This window comes from Oenanthe melanoleuca, chromosome Z (assembly GCF_029582105.1).
Source record: "Oenanthe melanoleuca isolate GR-GAL-2019-014 chromosome Z, OMel1.0, whole genome shotgun sequence".
In the NCBI taxonomy this organism is placed as follows: Eukaryota; Metazoa; Chordata; class Aves; order Passeriformes; family Muscicapidae; genus Oenanthe; species Oenanthe melanoleuca.
Window position 1 is genome coordinate 3876369 of NC_079362.1, and position 19463 is coordinate 3895831.

Genomic DNA, 19463 nt, shown 5'->3' on the forward strand with positions numbered 1-19463 from the left:
AAACTTCCATGCAATAAACATCTCTACATTTAGATACTCTGTACTCTTGAGTTCGTGACACATAGAGGCAGAGGGGACCTATAGGATATTTACTTTATTCAGGAATGCTGATTTACTACCCCACCTATCAAAAAACAGGCATGAGAAGTCTGTCAAACCAAACCTGTAACCCAAAAGGTTACTCTAAGATCTTTTCTTATGGAAAAAGAAGACACAAGTAAAACCAGTATTGGATATCTATTAATTTGTGCAAGATTTGTGTGCTCGTGCCAAGGCAGTTGATGCAGTTATACAACACTGGAGAAACTAGGGGTACTAGTTTTGGGTTTGGTCTTTCATGTTAGCAGAATGTATTGAAGCTGAAGAAATTTTCCTAAGATCTGAAGGACATGCCACCCTTGTCGAAGAATAAAGCTGTCCATTTTACCAGAGACCATTTGGCTGGATGTAGCTGGACAGATGGTAGCATAGAATTTCACTTCACCAGTGATGAAGTTGAGAGGTGCCCATATGAATTCTAAGACAGCTAATAAGTTAATTAAACCATTTTTCAAGCAACACAAAGTGAAAGACATTCTATAAAACACTTGATTATTGTACATGACCTTCTCCTAAGTACTGTAATTCAGTAGCAAGGTATCTGCTGTTATCTTAGCACTTTTAAAGATTTTTCCCTCATCTCTGAAAAGAAAGACACATGAGAAATAAGGCTGAGCTAGATCTAGATGACCTGTGTGTATCTGCTAACTTGTGATTTTATAGCAAGTTTCAAAAGTGATACTTTCCTCAAAGCTGTAGCTCTTGAAACCATTAAAAAAGTGTTCCAACTCCCTTGGTTATAGTCTGGAGGCACTTAAAATCTCAAAAGGCATAAAAAACATGTATGAATGAGACCCATAAGCTAAATGTAACTTTGTTATTATTTTCTATTTTTTTTTTAATGAGTACTGTACCTCAAATGCTTTAAAGGATTTTGAATTCACAACATCTCAAAAACTGAGTGCCTAATTCTGATAATTTTAACTCATCCAGGCATGTGATACAGTAAAGTACGGCACAGAAATACCTGCATCAGAGGTGAGCTGGCCCTAAATTTTAAAGAATAGCTACATTATGACAGTGTTGCTCTCAGATTAATTAGCCTTTTCTACTTACTCTACAGAGCCACATGGCTAAACTGCTTCTGAGACTTATGGTGGAATCATTGGAAAGCAACCTGATGACTGTTTTCTTCAGTGATTACAGTGGGGATTTCTCCCTCAGCAGGAACCAAGGGTCTAAAACCCTCTTTAACAATTATACTATAACATACCTTCCCAATGCACAATACATTGAATATCATTCATCTGTCCCCATTTTTAAGACTTGATCTCTAATATTGTTCTACTACAGACACAAGTAGGCAATGTATGTCAGGAATTTCATTCAATAAAGCTATATAAGGAAGAAAATAAAAAAATAAATAGTGCAATATTAAATTTAAATCTAACTACAACCTGCATACATAATAAATGGAATTACCATTTTGCTAAAATCCAAAAAGAAATTGCCTGATAAAGCAAAACAAACTCAGCTGCTGACAGTCACTGTATATACGGGTATTCCAAGAGGTAAATTTTCAAAGTTGTGCACAGGGAGTTACATACATAAATTCCATTAACAGTAATGTATTCCTCAGATCTCAGTAGTATTAACTTTTAAGTGATGCTATAACTACTAAAATAATCTTGCATTTATGACAGCATTCATCTGCACACTATCTCCTAAACAGAGCTTCTATATAAGTTGTATTATTCTTTCATTTGCATTTAGTAAAGATATATTCCATTTATATGGACATCTGCTCACAGTTTTCTCAAACTGCATGTTGGTATACAATTTTTAATGCAACTGCTAGGTTTAAATAATTGGTATTGCAGGATATAATCAGTAATTTGCTTATACTGTAAAAAGCAACTTAGTATTTCTGCACAGCAGATGCAATACACGGTATTACACAGAACCAAATTATTACAAACAGTGCCAGCAGTTTTCTATACACAGCACTTAAGATAATTATAAAAAATCATCTTCATTACTGCAAGCTAGCATTTTTTTAACAGTTTAATTTGGATATGTTACAAGATACATTCAAGTCACATGGATACAATTACTGCAAACCCAAGAAGCAATAAAATGTTCCTAAACAAATCCCTTTGACCCTGTTAATGTCTGTTTCTTATTAATCTAAGGCTACATTGTTTGTAACATGAATTTTTATGGAATATGAAAAAAAAAGGAAATCCCTTAACAGTTGTTATTGATTCCACCATTTACTCACTCAAAGATAAGTGCCATTTACAAAGCAGAACAGATGCAGATGCTGACAGAAATGTAAACAATTGTTGCATGGCTTACTGCCAGATTCTAAGCCAATACATTAAATTCCAAGTGATGCACATTTCCCCTATAGATTGCACTTATTGCCACTTCATTTCCTATGTGCTCTGTCTCTCTATTGCTGTGCCTGGCACTAAGCTATTTTCAGTTTGTTGGTGACCCCCGAGGCCTAGTCCTACCTCACATAGCCATTAGAGAAGGGAATTGCATGTGTCTGACATGGTCTGAAACCAATTATTTGATATTTTCTTCAGAATGATGCCCAACTCTGTTGGGAATGAGCAATCATGAAATAATTTACCTCCTGATTTAATTTTTTTCTGCACAAATTAGTTGTAGCCTGAGCTAGCTATACACAGCTGCTTGCACCTCTGTCTTATCAAGATTCTACTTGAAATGGTGAAAAAGGAAAGGAGAGAATAGAGCTGAATAGAATAAATTGGGGAATCCTGTTTTAAAAAGGCATTGACAAGTTTATCAGATAGACTGATCACATGTGCTCTCTGCTGATTGAAACTGACAGTTCTAGAAAGAAATATTAGTGATGTAAACTGTTATTTGACTGGTTAAAGCTTTTTAAACACATCTTGCTTTGCAGTTCCCTGGTAGTTGCAGTGAGACCCAGGAGTTCCAGGATAATCTGTAAAATCAGCCTTCACAAAGAAACTACAAATTGGCATTATTTGTCCATTAAAAAAAAAACCTCACAGATCTAAAAATGGTAAACATTTTCTTATTAGACATCTCCATTACTGTGTGACTTTCATAAATGCTTACACTACATATCTATACTGTGCATGTGGCAAAAAAATGCAGTGAAGTAAGGGATCTCAACTTATGTATAAACATGATAAGCTTGCATAAATTTGCATATATTTAATTGAGGGTCTCTCACAGAGATGTCACTGCCAGATATCAAACAATCTCAGTGAAAACCACACTACCTTTTTGAAAGAAATTCACTACACATGAAACTGATTAAAATTTAAATTTATTAACTGTAATTTTAAAAAAATATTTTTATTTATTTTATTGATTGAAATTTATTAAAATCTGCTCCATACTGTCTTCTCAGTAAAATGTGATCAGTTTTGACCTCATAGTGTAGGTTGATTCCATGTCAGGTCGCTAGACATTTGCTACCAAGTGCTAAAGTCCTTTATGAAAGTTGCATAGGTAGGTTGGCCAAAATGAAATCTTTAATTGTGAATCATGTTTACTGACCAACTGAAGAATAAAAGGATTGACCAGTGCTGGAAACATAGGATGGAGAACAGGAACATTGAATCACACTCTGAGTTCAAATTTATGTTTCATCTTAAACAAGTGATCTCACAAATCTGACTCCTCTTCAGCATACAGCTCCTTTACAACCCTGAGGAACAAACTACAGAGACTTTCTGAAGGACTCTGAGCATGAAGTGCCTTGTAATCATGTTCAAGAAAATGACTTTATACACAGATACCTATCTCAGTTTGCTCTGAAACCAGAGACTCAACCTCCTCCTTAATTCTCAAAAGTATGCATAACCTCTAACAGATTACAAGACCTTCCCATCATACACTTCAATCCTTGGTCAACAGTGACACTTTAAACAATTCAAATGTAAATGAATTATTCTGTTTCTGAATTAGAACTAAACAACTGACTGGTCCATTTAAGAAATTTAGCATCTGAAATCCATTAATTTTTTTATAATTATCAAAATAGCAGACATTTTTTAATCATCCCTTCAACTAAAATTACTTTAAAACTTGTATATAGACAATAGTTGCAGTTGTTTCTAGCAGTTAAGAGTGGTTTTTTAGGTGGTATTCTACAATTAATAATTTCTTCTGAAGTAGTAACTATTACCAAAAGGTTCTTTTTGAAAACTGCAAGAAATATCTTATGACAAAATTAAGCTCTCAGTAACACTTCTCAGAGATCTGAAACAATATTTTGGCCTTGCCAATGACATAAACTGATTCCACAAGCATTGTATGATTTTTCTTGCCTACACTGTGAGCTGAGGGAGTTATCACCGTCTCTGAAGTCTTCACAACTCACACACAGAAAACACCAAAGTAGAATGTTTTAAGAGAGTATAAAAACTAAGAAAGCCTATTGAAAATAACTGAAATTAGCACCTACACTGAAACAGCAGTCTTTGAGGAACTCTAAAAGTTGATCTTCCTCAGTCTTCGCTGAAAGGGAAATTAAGGACTGCCAGGTCTGTCAAACCTCCTCATGAATTCTAACTTTCATAGGACTTGCATGTGTTTCCCTGCAAATCATTTTATAACACTTGGTATTGGTATATATACATTTATTACACAATTCAAATGTGTATTTGAAAACACAGTAATCAACATATTTACTTTAATCTGGCTTGCATTTCTTTAATGCCTGCAAATGTAAATGTCTGCTAGCTGAATTTCAATGCTTCTGCATCTACATTCACAGAGGCTGGGTCTCTCATAGGTTGGTTCATTACACTGGAATTACTCTACTCACATAAGATTGTTAGGAACCTTCAAACAATCAGTAATTTCTATCATGTGTTGATCATTCCTTTCTGTAGAAAGGAATATGCATGATATTAAGATACTATGTGTTTCCTTAAAAATAGATTTACGTGTCTGTGTCATTTCTGCTTCTCTTACTCCAAGATATAAACAGAGCCAGCTCTAATTTGTTCAAATAAGATAAAAAAATACAGCTAGAGCCATCTCTTTTGCTTCCTGTGCCTTTGTATTTCAAAACCCTAGTAAGGCAAAGTCACCACAAAATTCTCATGATTACTTTTCCAAGGAATATAAGCACCAAAAATAAATCTAGACAGGTGGAAAAGAGGGTAGACATTGCTATTTAAAAACATCTAGAGAAATGTTCAAAAATCCATAATTTTTAAACAAATATTTTGTAGAAAGACTAATATACAAAGGAAGAATTAATCATTAATCAGTGTCAGTAAAGATACAAGTTCCCACTCCCTGAGCTGAGATCACACAATTAAAACACTTCTTTATGCATGAGCTGATAGTATGGTGCATAACAGAACACATAATTTCTGTGTTACAGAAATTGCTGGAATTTTCCAGAACATGAACAGAAAATTAGTACACTGTCCCTTGTGCTAGAGTACAAAGATCTGGTTCTTAGCCAGAGGATGATCAGCATGTGATTCTACTGAGGCAAAGGAAACGCTTCTGGAAAATCTGAGACCAGTAACTGATCTTATTTCAGACAGTCCATAATATTTCTGGGCACTATGTGCTAGATTTCTAATTAAGAAGTTGGACTGGGTTTTAATCTCTGGGTCAGATAGACCAGAATATATCCATTACCTTGCCCTTTTCAATAAATGTAGTGAAAAGTACTGAAAAAGTGACCAAAAGCTTTATTCTTCAAAAACTCAGTATATACAGTGGACCCTGGATTGAAGATAGAGGGGTTTTTAAAAATTATAAGACTAAGCCTCAGTGAAAAGGGTAATAATATTCTAATTTAATATGTTACAACTATCTTGTGGGCATGACACTGCTCCCAAATTTAACCACCTATATTATTTTTCAAAACAAACTATTGTGACTAAAATAATTTTGAATCCTTACTGTACAATTTTTACAACAGAAGAGGTTATCTTTCTTGACAAAAATCAGTCAAGACCATCTCACTAACTTGTGATTAATGACGGTAGATGGACATACTGAAGACTCCTGCAACAACTTTCTTTGAATCAATTCTGCAGGAGCATATTTTAAAGACATTTTTGAAGTGTTCTCTAATCTGCCATAGTCTTACACAGTCTTCTTCATGCAGGCCTATATTCTGAAGTAAAAGAGAGACTTTCATGATAATTGTCCCTCAGATTTTGTCACTTTTTGCTATTAAAGAGGAAACTACAGTATATAAATGTCAAATCGACTTCTGAACATTCACAAAATGTCAGACTATAGAGTAAATCAGTTTTCATCTTTTACACTTGGGAGGAGAATGCAATGATTAGAGAGTACAGTGAGTTAAATGTTCTCTTCATTCTGAGGAAGAAAATGCAGGTATGCTGTGAAAACACAAAGGAAGGTAATTAGCTGGTGTTCACCAATTGTGAAAACATTTTGAAAAAAAAAATACACCAAGAATGAAACCATGTGCCTTTCAATCTCTGAAGAATTCTGAATAGATTTGAATACTTGCTTAAAAACGTGAAGTGGAAGAACTTCATTAGGACACAACAGTCTTAAAAAATACAAACCAAAAGATCATCCAAAAAATATTTAAATAATTGTAAAATCAAAGTTTAATAAGTAAATAACAAGATAATAAAATTTTGGAATAGGCATATTTTCAATATGACAAAGAGTAAGTAAGGAAATTTCACTGCCCATTGTCATAATTTAGGCTTAATAAGCAATTTCAAACAAAAAGATGCTCTAAAAGCTTGGAAGGTCTTCAGGCACACTACCCACTTTGCAATTATGCTAGTTCACCTGACATTTCAGTAACAGATACTGTTATCTTTCACCCTACTATAAGCTTAAAATGTAACAAGCTTAATGCTTTTGCAATATTTATGAAATGTCATTCTCACAATAGAAACACATCTGTGGTCTTATGGATATTATGTTCATATAGCCTTTAAGAGTGTACTTCCATTTTATTAAAACTTCAACTCTGCATGTTCAAACAGATGATTTTATTTTCTTCTCAGTACTATTCATATTTTCATTTAATATAGCTGTGCAGAAGAAATCAAACACAATACTTGCAAAGATAAGAAATAAGTAATATGTGACAAAGAAGCTATGAAACACATTATTTCCAATATTAAATTTAAGGATATTTATTTTACTTCCCCTGAGTAATGGGATCTTGTTATGCCTGTCAAAACTTTATAGGATTCCCAAAGAAGATAGGAAACTGTAGAAATCTGTATCATATCAACCCGTATGTCCACTGATTTTCAATTTCAACTTCATATTTTAAATTCCCACCAGCACTATTTGCTGCATTATTTTAAATAGGTGACAAACCTACTCAATGTCTCAACGTTGACTGGTTCATAATAAAAATTACTGATCTCTGGTATATAGAAAGCAAAACAACTAATGATTGCATTTTTACTCAATCCCTATGTAGTAACATTTTTGCTGTTGTCATTCTGTTTATTCTGCATAAGGGAGAAGTGCTACAGTTTTTTACCTGACACGTGTTACATCCCCACCTTTCATGGACGGAAACCATGTTTTTTTAATCCACCTGTGTAAGGTATGGCAAAGAATGTGACATACCTCACAGTATCTGAAGACAGGCTGAGAGAGTTGAGTTTGTTCAGCATGGAGAAGTGAGCAGGGAGCCCTCTCAAGTACCTGAAGGTGCTACAGAAGAACTGGAGACTTGGGCAGGGAGTGACAGAATAAGGGGAGATGGCTTCAAATTGAAAGAGGGTAGCTTTAGATTAAATGTTAGGATTGAATTCTCAATTGTGAGGGTGATGAGGCACTGCAACAGGCTGTCCAGAGAAGCTGTGGATGCCCCATCCCTGGAAGCGTTCAAGGCCAGATTGGACAGGACTTTGAGAAACCTGGTCGAGTGGAAGGTGTTCCTGCCCACGACAGGGGAGCTGGAAATAGATGGTCTTTCAGGTCCCTTCCAACCCTTACAATTCTGGGAATACATGTGCAGAGCAGCTCAAGGGGTCAGTAGTTGAAGTGGTGCCTTGCACAAGGTACCATCCTTTCCATACCTTGTTTTATATAGGTCCCTAAAGCCCTCTTCCTACAGAAGTTATGTTGCCAGGCACTTTGCAGTGGGACAGAGAGATCAGAAGTAGATGACAGAATGAGATGCCAAGCAGGCAGCAATATAATGGAAGCACATAAACTGCTGGTCATGCACAAACAGAAACAAAACCAGCATGTCCACAGGAGGGGAAAAAATGCCAGTTTCAAATATTTTCCATAACTAAATTCTGAAACTTCGTAATTCTAAACATTTGGCCCTTAGGAACACATTACACATTTACCTGTGTAAAGTAAAAGCTTGCTTGTACTAGTCCAAGGATTTGGACAATAGAATGAATTTGATCTGCAGAGGCAGGATGTCATACTGGATATTATCATCTGTAATCTATATGGACTACTTTGAATCAGTACCTTCCAGCACTTCAGAAAGATGCAACAGGACTTTCAGGACTGAACAGCAGCAAGTCAAGTGACTAAAACACTTTCCCCTTTCACCCTCATACTTGTAAAAAAACCAGATAGTGGACTACAATCAAGAAAACATAGTAGCAAATGAACTGTAACTACAGAACAAATACTGTAAAATTATCAGCGAAAATGGTTATCTGTAGAGAAATATAAAAAAAGTTGCAAAGAGATAAATAATAATTACATTAAGCCAAGTTTGGAACTCTTCAATTTCCAGATATAAATGGGAGATGAATTATACAAATCTTATTGAAATTATTCCCAGATGTGAAGAGTTGGGGTATATTAAATCACGCAGTCACCAAAACAGGAAGTATTAATACTATTTTTGCAAGAAAAGACAAAAATCATAAAAGATTGATTTTAGGCCTTAACAGTGGCTATTGAGATTGCAAAACAAATGAATGTAAATTATACAGAAGGAAAAAAGCAAGTCTGAAACTAAAGCTCTTAATTTCAAAAAGAGGAAATTATAAACTAGGGGGAATAAAACCATATGCACATAAACATAGTAGAAAAATAAAACTTAAGTTGAATAGGCAAAACCCAAAACTCAAATTAGCTCTTTAGCAAATTGCTGGGAATATGTAAGTATAAGTGAGCTTCAAACAGGTTTTCCTCACCAAGTACTTTATTTTAACATCCCAAAGTAGTCTTCACTTCAACAAGTTACTCCAGAGCCTTTTTCTCTTCTTGCTCTCAACTCCACTGCACAAATGCAGCTCCTATAAATGATACTGCTTCTTCTATTGAAGATTAACTATATGCCATATTCATTTTAGTTGTTCCACAAACACAACATATTCTATAGGAACTTATAAACATTTAAAGATAATAGATTTAAAATATATTCTTATTACATTCTGAAGAAAGAAAATTATATTCTGGTTTGTATTTTGGAGAAAGAAAAGAGAAAGGAAGCCTACTGGACTTCTAAATAAAATTATATATACTGGGGTAAAAGTATAATACATTAATATAAAAGATATCTCTGAAGGTATTTTAATTATTTTCTAGCTAAAAATGTGCTTAGTCAAACCAGCATCACTTTAGTTTACCTCTACTTTGCAATCATATTTTTCTTAAAAATAGTGAACAACTGATATTTAGCAACACAATATCTATTGCCTCAGATTTTAAAAACAAAGTTCAGTTATGATTTTAAGTGTTTAAGGGTTTCTGGAAAACTTGTGACATTTAAAAATATTCAATCAATCAATCTGAATATGTCAGAAAAAATAAAGCTCTAATCTCTGTTTCATTTAACCACCAGAAATTTAAAAAAAACAGCAAATTAGTCTACATAAATATTTATAATCTGCTTATATACAAAAACTGTAAAAACAAAGCCAAAGAAAACCTACCACTAATACATAAACTATTAATAATTCCATGGAGTTTAAGTTTCTTTGGAAGATGCCTTATCACATGTAAGAGTAGCTGTTTCATGACAAATTAATACAGGTTAGTCATGCCTGGTTAAACTAGCTTAACATTTTTGCAAAGAAAGGAACACAAAAAAGGTTCAAAAAGTAAAATTAAAATAGACCAACTTACATCAAACAATTTCTGAGAAATACCACACTGGAAATTGAAGGAAGAAATTGTAAGCGATAACCTGAAAAACAGCTGTGATTCTTTCAATGCTAAGTATTCTCAATTTGATATTTTTTATATACTTTTAAATACCACAACATTACATAAACTTTTGAAAGATGCAAATTATTAACATGCCAGAAAGTCTGAAAGAAAAAAAAATCCCACTAATAATAAAAAAATTTGAGAGAGTGGGTTGGGAAACATTCCTTGCATATTATTATAGGAAGTTGGAAACACTGATTCTGTTCTGAGAATACATAGAGAAATTATAATTAATGTTATATAAAAGCCTCCTACAGTAACAGCCCAAATACTATTGGCTAAATCCAGCACATTTTATTTAATTAAATTAAACTAAAGGTAATAATAGAAACAGATCTAACAGGTAAGAGGATCAAGATGCAACATAAAATCACCTGCCTCCACTAGAGCTGCAACTGAGGATAGAGTTCCAAAATTTGCCTCTTTCCACATGCCATTCTGACACCTTCTCTGTCAAGCCACACACTTCCTAGGTACTGATAATGGAAACAATCTCTTTAGAGTATTTCACAAGCAACTGCTCTAGTACAGATGAAAAGAAAAATGATGATTCCTACTTCATAAATAGATTATTATATATGGAATATTTTAAAGATAACTTTGTTAAAGCTTGTTATACACTACCTCAATTTTCCCAAAAGAAATAGGTTGTCTATAGAAAGTTTCCTGAGGTTCTGGCACTGCTTTATTATTTTCTATTATTTTTTTCCTACATTGTATAGTAGGATCAATTACAGCAGTTCTTATGAAAAAAACCCCACAACAAATATCAACTAAAAACCACATTACCCCGAGGATGGACTAAGCAAATACAAACCCTTCTTTCACCTCTGGGACAACAGTCCCAACAGAATGTCCTAGATTAAATTATTTTCATATTCTGAAATGTGCTGGTTTGAGGGTTCCCAGAGGGTAGAGGCAGCATCCATCAAAAATAAGAAACACATCTGTCTTTCAGCTAAGAAAAAACTTCTTTTTCCATCCTTCTCCTCATAATTATGCGCAAGGTCCTTTTGATACTTGGCAAACTGGGTATCACTGTCAAGGTAATCTATGTCTTTTAATCTAACCTATGTAAAAATAAATTTCCACTCTAATTTGTTGGAGGGCAACAAAGTACAAGAATTTAGGAGACCCAAGCAGACAAAGTCACTTGACATTAAGAAACGGGCAACAAAGTACCAGATTTTAAGAGTTCCAAGCAGGAAAAGTGATTTAACATTAAGAACCTGTCCACCATTACAAACCCCTAAAAATATTTCCCAAATAGCTATTTCACTGTGAGCTGTCTTGTGAACATTTTAATTCTAAAGGAAAAAAAATGCATTTATAAAATTTAGTGTGGTACAAATGTAATATATTCATACATTTACAGGAGAGAAATCTCTTTCCAAAAAATTCTTCACATATGAGCTCATATACAAATAAATTACTCAGTAATAACTGTTTTAGTCATGATACAAGGATAACTTTTACTTGAATTGAAGAATAATACCAAATAATAGGCTATGACACATCCAGAAAATGAAAAATAAATGAAATCACACTCAAAACTTTACAACTCTGACCTCATATTTTGTTTTAGCCCTCCAATTTCTGATTTCACTATTGGTGCCTTATGGTTTCCCTGCCTGAAGTCTGCAAGAGCAGTTTTCTGCAGAAAACTAGTAGGAATAGTAGGAAACCAGTAGGCAAATCAATACCTACTTCCCATACTACCTTCTTGAAGTAAAATAACATGAAGGCAAGACTATGACAGCCCCTGTGAAGAAAGCAATCCTGAGAATTAAATGATGCTAATGAACATCAATTCTAAACACATTTTATGGGTGCTAAGGAGACAGCTGCTGCATCTGAAATCTGACATTTAATGAATTTTCAATAGAAATTAAAATCTGGTCTAATATTTATAACATAGGGAAATTATATTTTAATTAATTGCAGGAAATGTTTTAAGGTTGCAAGCAAGTCCTAAGATTTACTTTGTTTGTTTTTGCCTTCCTCTGTATTTTTGACTAGACAAAAGAAATGTGCACTGGAAATCTCTACTCATAGATGTACTGGCACAAAAACATGTGAAGTCACATCCTGTGGCAAAAAAAAAAAAATTTAGCAAACGAAGTTGTTAATAGATTGAATGACTGTTTTCTTCCATCTTGTAATACAGAATTAAAGTTTTCAGAGAGACACGTTTGTGATCACTTTAAACTCCATGTTTTAGATGTAAAGTGGAGATAACTGAATTTCCCCATCTTTGTGAGCTGTTTTGAGACTTAGAGAAAAATTAGGTTACAAACTTTTGTTCACTACAGGTAATTTTTTATGTCAGTGAATCTTTTCACTGAAGACTCACATCTCACTATGTAATTCAAAACACATTTCTTGTTATTGCATATCTCAACAGTACTCTGATGCAACCTACTTTCATTGTTTCCCACCAACACTGCATTCCACAAGTACATACACTGAACTTCTCAACCTTTCAACTTAGTTGCTTTTTCTTTGTCTTTCACATGTTCCAATATTCCTCCATATTTCAGTTCCTGCTGAAAAATTATCTTTGCATTTCTTCCACTGGAATTTTTAGTTGACTTACACTAACACATATGTTGACCTTAAAACTCAGAAGTGTGTAATTTTCTTCTGCAGAGACCTGACAAATCATCTCCTCACTAATCCTTTCTCTATGATGCACAATTCAAAGATCCTTTGTTTCTGATCTATTTTTCACATATTTCTAAACTTTTAATATTTTCTATATGTAAATCACTTTATGGAAAGCTATGCTTTAAACAAACAATTCCTGCACAGAGGGGTGCTCAGAACACTGCACTCAAAAAGCAATTACATACAATTGTGCAATATTGTTATGGAAGTTTCTATTCTGTATTATTTTTTCCAAAGCATTGGTTCTTCTCTTTGGAAATTGACATGTCAGACTTAAAAACAGCAAAAAGAAAATATAGAAAATACTACATCAATAAGATTCTCTTCCTGCTTGGCATTTCTTGGAACAAGAAAAAATGATGAGGTGGTATTAACTCTAACTTGCTGTACTTTCACAAGACTAGAAAATGTAAATGGGTTTTTTGTTTGTTTCTTAGTTTGAGAATAAGAATCTTTTGGGTCAGCTCTAATGTGTGAATCAGAATCTGGTTCATATAACTGTACAGTGTTCCTATAATCTCCTTTAAATATCTGACAAAAAAAAAGTAGAAGACTGAAGAGTTTGTATTTATTTAAATCTGGATTAAATAGTTCTTATTTTAGTACATATTTCAGCAGCTGGAGTAAAACAGGCTGAAAAAAATTACTATGACATGACAATATTATCCAATGGATTATAATCGGGTTTTGTTAAATTACATGAGTTACTCTCTCTCACTTCTGCACCACAATTCTGACACAGTCTAGAATTCAACTGCAGTAATATGTTTAAAACATAAAGCTGAAATTACTAATTTTGGGTCTCTCTCTTCAGAGAAAATAATCAAGTATATTAAAAAAAAGGCAGCATAAGTAAAATAATATCTAACTACAAAGAACATAAAATAAGACTACTAACCCACAGAGTGAACAGTTCCTCTATGCTTCTTTGAGATCTTGTTTGCTTTAACTGCATGTAGAGCATTTTCTTTGAACTGCAGCTCACAAAGTCTTTCAAGAAGAACAGTCATTTCTTCGGTGATGGTATCCAGATAAGTTTCATTAATAAACTTTAATGATGAAGATGGACCAATAGTTCCACTTAGTATATACAAATCCTCTTTTATCATTGCGCACAATCTGGGTATAGAACTTTGGCAACCATGAACCACCTTATCAAAATTTGTTTCACCACAACTAGACAAAATACAGTTCTGCAGAAGATCACTAACCAGTTTATTCTGCATATTTTGGTACTTCAATAAGACTTCTGATTTGGGATAAAGAAACAAAAGCTGCTGTACACACTGAGTTTTAAACTCCATTTGTTGTTGCAAAGCATTAGCGTTTGTTTCTTCTTGACTTTGCAGTCTATTTACTAAAAATTGTCGAAGATGCAATCTCACATCATCCCAGAGAGATTTCATATCCACAGCTGAATCATCCTGAATAGTATGAAGGGAAGATGTTAACTCAAAAGACGTCCCGCTTGCCGTACAGGGAAATGAGACACCACACTGACTAGACAGATCCAGAAGGAAGTGAAGTACCATTTCTTCTTGATTTTTTTCATTCTTCAGCAAGCTTTGCTAACAAAGGTAAATCAGACAATATTTTAGAAATTTTTATTAATTCACGTTCATTAATTGAACAGCTTCATACTATAGTAAAAACTGTGCTTCCGATACTGATTATCCTAACAGCAAATAAGATATGCAAGCAACAGAAATTATAAAACCCGTGGAAAACAGGATTTATATGCGAATTAATTTTCTTATCTACCTCTGCCAATAATTCACATTCATCTTCTCATCTTTTTTACATCCCCAACCTCCTTTCTCCATCAATTCTAGACCATAGTTCAAAGGAAACCCTTGGCAGCCTTTTTGTTGTCACAGCATCTTTTAAAGAAAACTGTATGAAAAAATTACTTAAGATTTACACAGATAATGACAGGTTTTTCTCATAAAACCAAGCAAGGAATTTATAGAATGGTCCCTTTCTATGGCTCAGCAGGCAATCATCAAAAAAGACCATTCTAAGGATAAAAAAGTCTTCCCAGGACTCCCTCTTAAAGAAATAAAATTGAAAACTTGTTAAGAATTAAAGAGCCTTAGATCACACAGGACAGAAGAATAAGAAGCTGTGTATCCCATCAAACCAAGATGCAGACTGATATATTAGTGACCTCCATATACATCTATGCTGTATGGGTTGGAGAAGGCAGTCAGTTAAAGCAAGTGAAATCATATGACTGCTGTTCCTTCTTCATTCAAGTCTGAAGAGCTCTCTCTCAGTCCAGGGCTCGGATCTTTGACCTTAGAGCTGCTTCAGTTTCAAGAGGTCATACAGCAAATTGCAGCTCCTCTTGTCACAGCTCATTGCTACCATCACAGAAAACTGAGTGGAATTGGTGGTATTCTTGATTTTCTTAGTTTCAGTAGGAAAGCCCTAAGTGGATGAGAATCTAGAAGCCCTCTCACTTACTCCTTCATCTCCCATTGCTTCTCTTCAACAGAGAAAAGCATTATGGAAAACCACCTCAGAGGGGTCCTTTATCTGGGTTTCTGTCATTGTTTCGCCCCAGCCAGCAACCAAGCCCAGCTAGCCACTTGCTCACTCCTGCACCAGTAGGACTGAGGAGAGAGCTGGAAGGGTAAAAGCCATAAAACTCATAGGTTGAGAGACAGACAGTTTAACACAGGAAAGCAAAAGCTGTTCACACAAGCAAAGGAAAACAAAGAATTAATTCATTGTTTACAGTGGCAGGCAGGTGTTCAGCCATCTCCAAGAGAGCAGAGCCCCATCACACATTACTGTTACTTGGGAAACAAAGGTCATCACTCCAGAACACAACCACCTTCTTTCTTCCCTGCACTTTATATACTGACCACGATGTCATATGGTCTGGAATATCCCTTTGGTCAGTTTGGGCCACCTGTCCTGGCTGTGTCCCCTGCCACCTTCCCATGCACCCCCAACCTCCTCACCAGTGTGGCAGTATGAGCAGCAGAAGGGCTCTGTGCAAGCCCTGCTCAGCAATAACAGAAAAATCTGTATTATCAACTTTGTGTTCAGCATACATCCAAAACAGCCCTGTGCTAGACACTTGAAACCAGCAAAAGACTCCAAGTCAAACTCCACCCTACAAAGCAAAGCTGATAAAGAAACCATTGTTACCTTCCACCTCCAGCATTGCTGATTTATTTAACTTACAGTATTTGAAGAAATTACTAGTTTCATTTCTGTTACCATTTTGAAAGAGAGAGAAATTATTCAAGTTTGAGTATGGTACTGCATAAATGTAACTATTTCTGAATGCAAAATATTAAATTTTTCCCCTATAGCAAGCTTTTATCAATAGATAATTAAGCTTCAGAGTCACAAAAATTTTTAAATTCGGAACTCCTGTTCTGGATGCTTCAAACCTGTTACATACCTTAGATTAGATGGTTTAACCTTTCTGTTGCCCTCTACTCTGATCAGAGTTACTTGACAAAAATTAAAAACACCCACTTTCATCACAGTATCTAATTCTGAAAAACAGACTGGAAGCATGATTGCCTCTCATAAAGTCTTAAAAATAACAGACTATCTATTTTTCTTCAATTTTAGATCTTTAGTTCAAAATAATTCTTATTAATTCTTTTTACTTACAAGCAGGAGATATGTGGAAGACAGAATAATAAAGGAAATTATCAGTTGAATATCATCCTACAAAAGCATGTGCATGTACTAGAAATATGCACAACTGGTTCAGATCTTAAATCATATATATCTAAATGCATATACATAATACTGATCCAATTTTCTTTTATTATCTGCTGAACTATTGCATGAAGTTTAGTGGTCCCAAGGAAAATATGTTTCAAAGCATAAACTGAAACCCGGATTACTAACCACTGTGTTGAAAGGTTGTTGCTTGACAAGTAGACTTCTGGACTTTAAATATTGGGGGGAGTTTTATGAATCATGCTCAAATACTACATTCTGAAATGTACAAAGCAAGAGAAGCTGTCAAAACAGGGCATGAACCTGATGCCTTCAACAGTGAATCCAAGTAATCTCCCAAGCAAAACCCTACTGATGCTTTTTAAGGCAAATCAGAAATATTTTTATATATCTAAAGATTGTTACAAGCCTTTTGCAATTTAAAACTACAGCATTACAAACAGGAGCTTTCAGATGCCATTTTAGACATAGTGATACTCAGAAAGAGGACCTGAAGTGAACTTTGAAGCTCTGAAAAGTGCCATCAAGTGTCTTCATACATTGCCTATATTGATAGAGGATTTTTAATATAAAAACTAACCTATAAAAATATTGCAAAAGATTATGACAACACTGTTCAAGAGAAGAAGATCCAAATTAGTATCCAAAGATTTTGGAGAAGCATAAAAAGTCCCCTTTTGAGAACAGAAAGTTAGTACTTTCTGTGCTCAGTAACAATACAGAAAACCAGTTGCAGTTTACCAGCTGGACTACTGCCTAGCATGGACAACTACCTACCATATCAATAAACAAGTACAGTAAGATGAAGGCCTGGTTAAAAAAAGAATCATTATTTCAGCAGGAACAGAATTTAATGAACATTGTGTTAGTGCATATATTCAGCTTTTAAATATTGAGTTACAAGACAGTACATAGAATGACAAAATTTCACATAATTAATATTTTCAGGCTTCATGAAGAAATTCTTGGTATTTTCATAAGAATTTACAAATGCATGATAATAACAATAAGCCTAAATAAGAACTCCTGGCAATGCCCAAGAAGAAATTTTTACTGTTTTTTAACTATCCCAGCACCTTAAAAGATAAATAAAATTCTTATCGAAATAAACACACATAATAAAGGATAACAATGAATAGGAATATTGTCCTGAAGTAGAAAGAAGGTTCCTGTTACTGAATATCAATTATATATACATAATTAAAAGCATGCAAGATGAAATTACCTAATTAGTTCAATGGATATATATATATATTTAGGAAAGGTCCTATCATAATAATGTATTTAATGCTCAATATTATTGAAAATAGTTTAGTGCAGACCTATTTCTGGAACGGAAGATTATCTGCTGTGAATATGACTTCTTACAGACAGACTGCAGTACAGTCAGTACTACAGATACAGACAGACAGATACACTTTTCATCTGTAATCCCATCCACACAACAGGCTGGATTATCTAAGAAGCCATAAGCCTGGAAATAGTGATGCTGCTGAGAATAGAAAGTTGCTGAGCTCCTAAAATGTTTTCACGATAAACTGTGCAGAATTGAGACTTTCAGGCTTCTCACTTGGCTGTCTGTTTAGCAGCCTGCCACAGAGCCGTTCTCAAGGCTTAACTGGATACTACAGCTCACAGCAAGACTGTCATGCAGTTAGTAAGCTCCTGGAAAGCTGGAGAGCTAGAAAGCACATTTCGTGTAAGATGGGGACATTTTAGTGTTTTCCAAACAAATGCTGCCATCTGGTGTTCAGGCATATGGCTTGAATAGACCTTGGAGAAGGAAGTAAGCAGGGAATGGACACAAATAAGTCATCAGTGCCATGCCAGCTTCTGAGGGAATTCAGTAAGGATCTAATTGGACTAAGAGGAATATCAAAAGACTCCTGAAAACAAGAACTTCACAGTCAGCTTTTTCTGGGATTCTCTAATTTCATCTAGTTAAAGTATCACATGTAGCAGTCTCTGACACTTTTGAGGGGCATGATTATTAACAGCAACATTCATACTGATCACTTTTGTCAGAAGAGAACAAAATCTCTCTTCATCACATTAACTTTAAAGGCCTGGTGTCTCTAAAATTACTTCCTCATTTGACACAGGACAGTATCCAGTGGAATCAATGGTGACTGAAAGAGCAACAAGAGTTAAAGAGTTAAAAAAACAAGAGCTGATTTTATTAAGCTTGTGCTCTAGCCAGGGAAAACACTCCATTTGTTTACAGTTCTCCTCTTCCATTATAGCTAATCTTAGCCTAAAGTTGTTCATGGTCCACAACTAAACCATGTCATGGAAGTGACAAAGAATAATCATTGGAGACCATTTATTTCTTTTGAACTCATATATATATATATATATATATATATATATATACATATATATATATATATGTATGTCGTATCAAATGCACACATAAAAAGTTTATATATAAACTTGAAGACCATCATTTAAAGAGGGATCAACCTTCACTTATCTTGCCAATTCAATTTCCTAGACTTCCATTTCCACACATATTCAAATGAAAACTTTTAATAAAAATTTTAGATAAAAATACAATCTAAAATGATGGTACTTTTCACAGAAGTGAAATTTGATTTCTGGTTGCATCTAGTTGTATAACTTGGTAGAACAAAGCATGTAGCTCCCATGTTTATCATTGGGAAGCATAAAATTATAGAATCACTTGGATTGGAAGGGACTTTCTTACAGCTTTTTTCGTATACAATCCTCCTACAATGAGCAGGCACATCTTCAACCAGAAAAGGCTGCTCAAAGTCCAGTACAACTTGGCCTTGAACATTTCCAAGGAAGGGGCATCTACCACCTAGCCCTCTGGCCACATAGTAGGTAGGAAGTTCATGGTTAAATAA

At 34.4% G+C, this 19463-nt stretch overlaps 1 protein-coding gene across 1 annotated transcript in view; it reads right to left on the reverse strand.

Annotated features, from left to right (window-relative positions):
• Positions 1 to 19463, reverse strand: part of KIAA0825 (KIAA0825 ortholog) — a 265101-nt gene that overhangs the window by 201473 nt on the left and 44165 nt on the right. The window contains exon 4 of the mRNA XM_056513524.1: positions 13781 to 14450. Within this exon, the coding sequence (XP_056369499.1) occupies positions 13781 to 14450 (670 nt within the window). The remainder of the gene's footprint in view (positions 1 to 13780; positions 14451 to 19463) is intronic.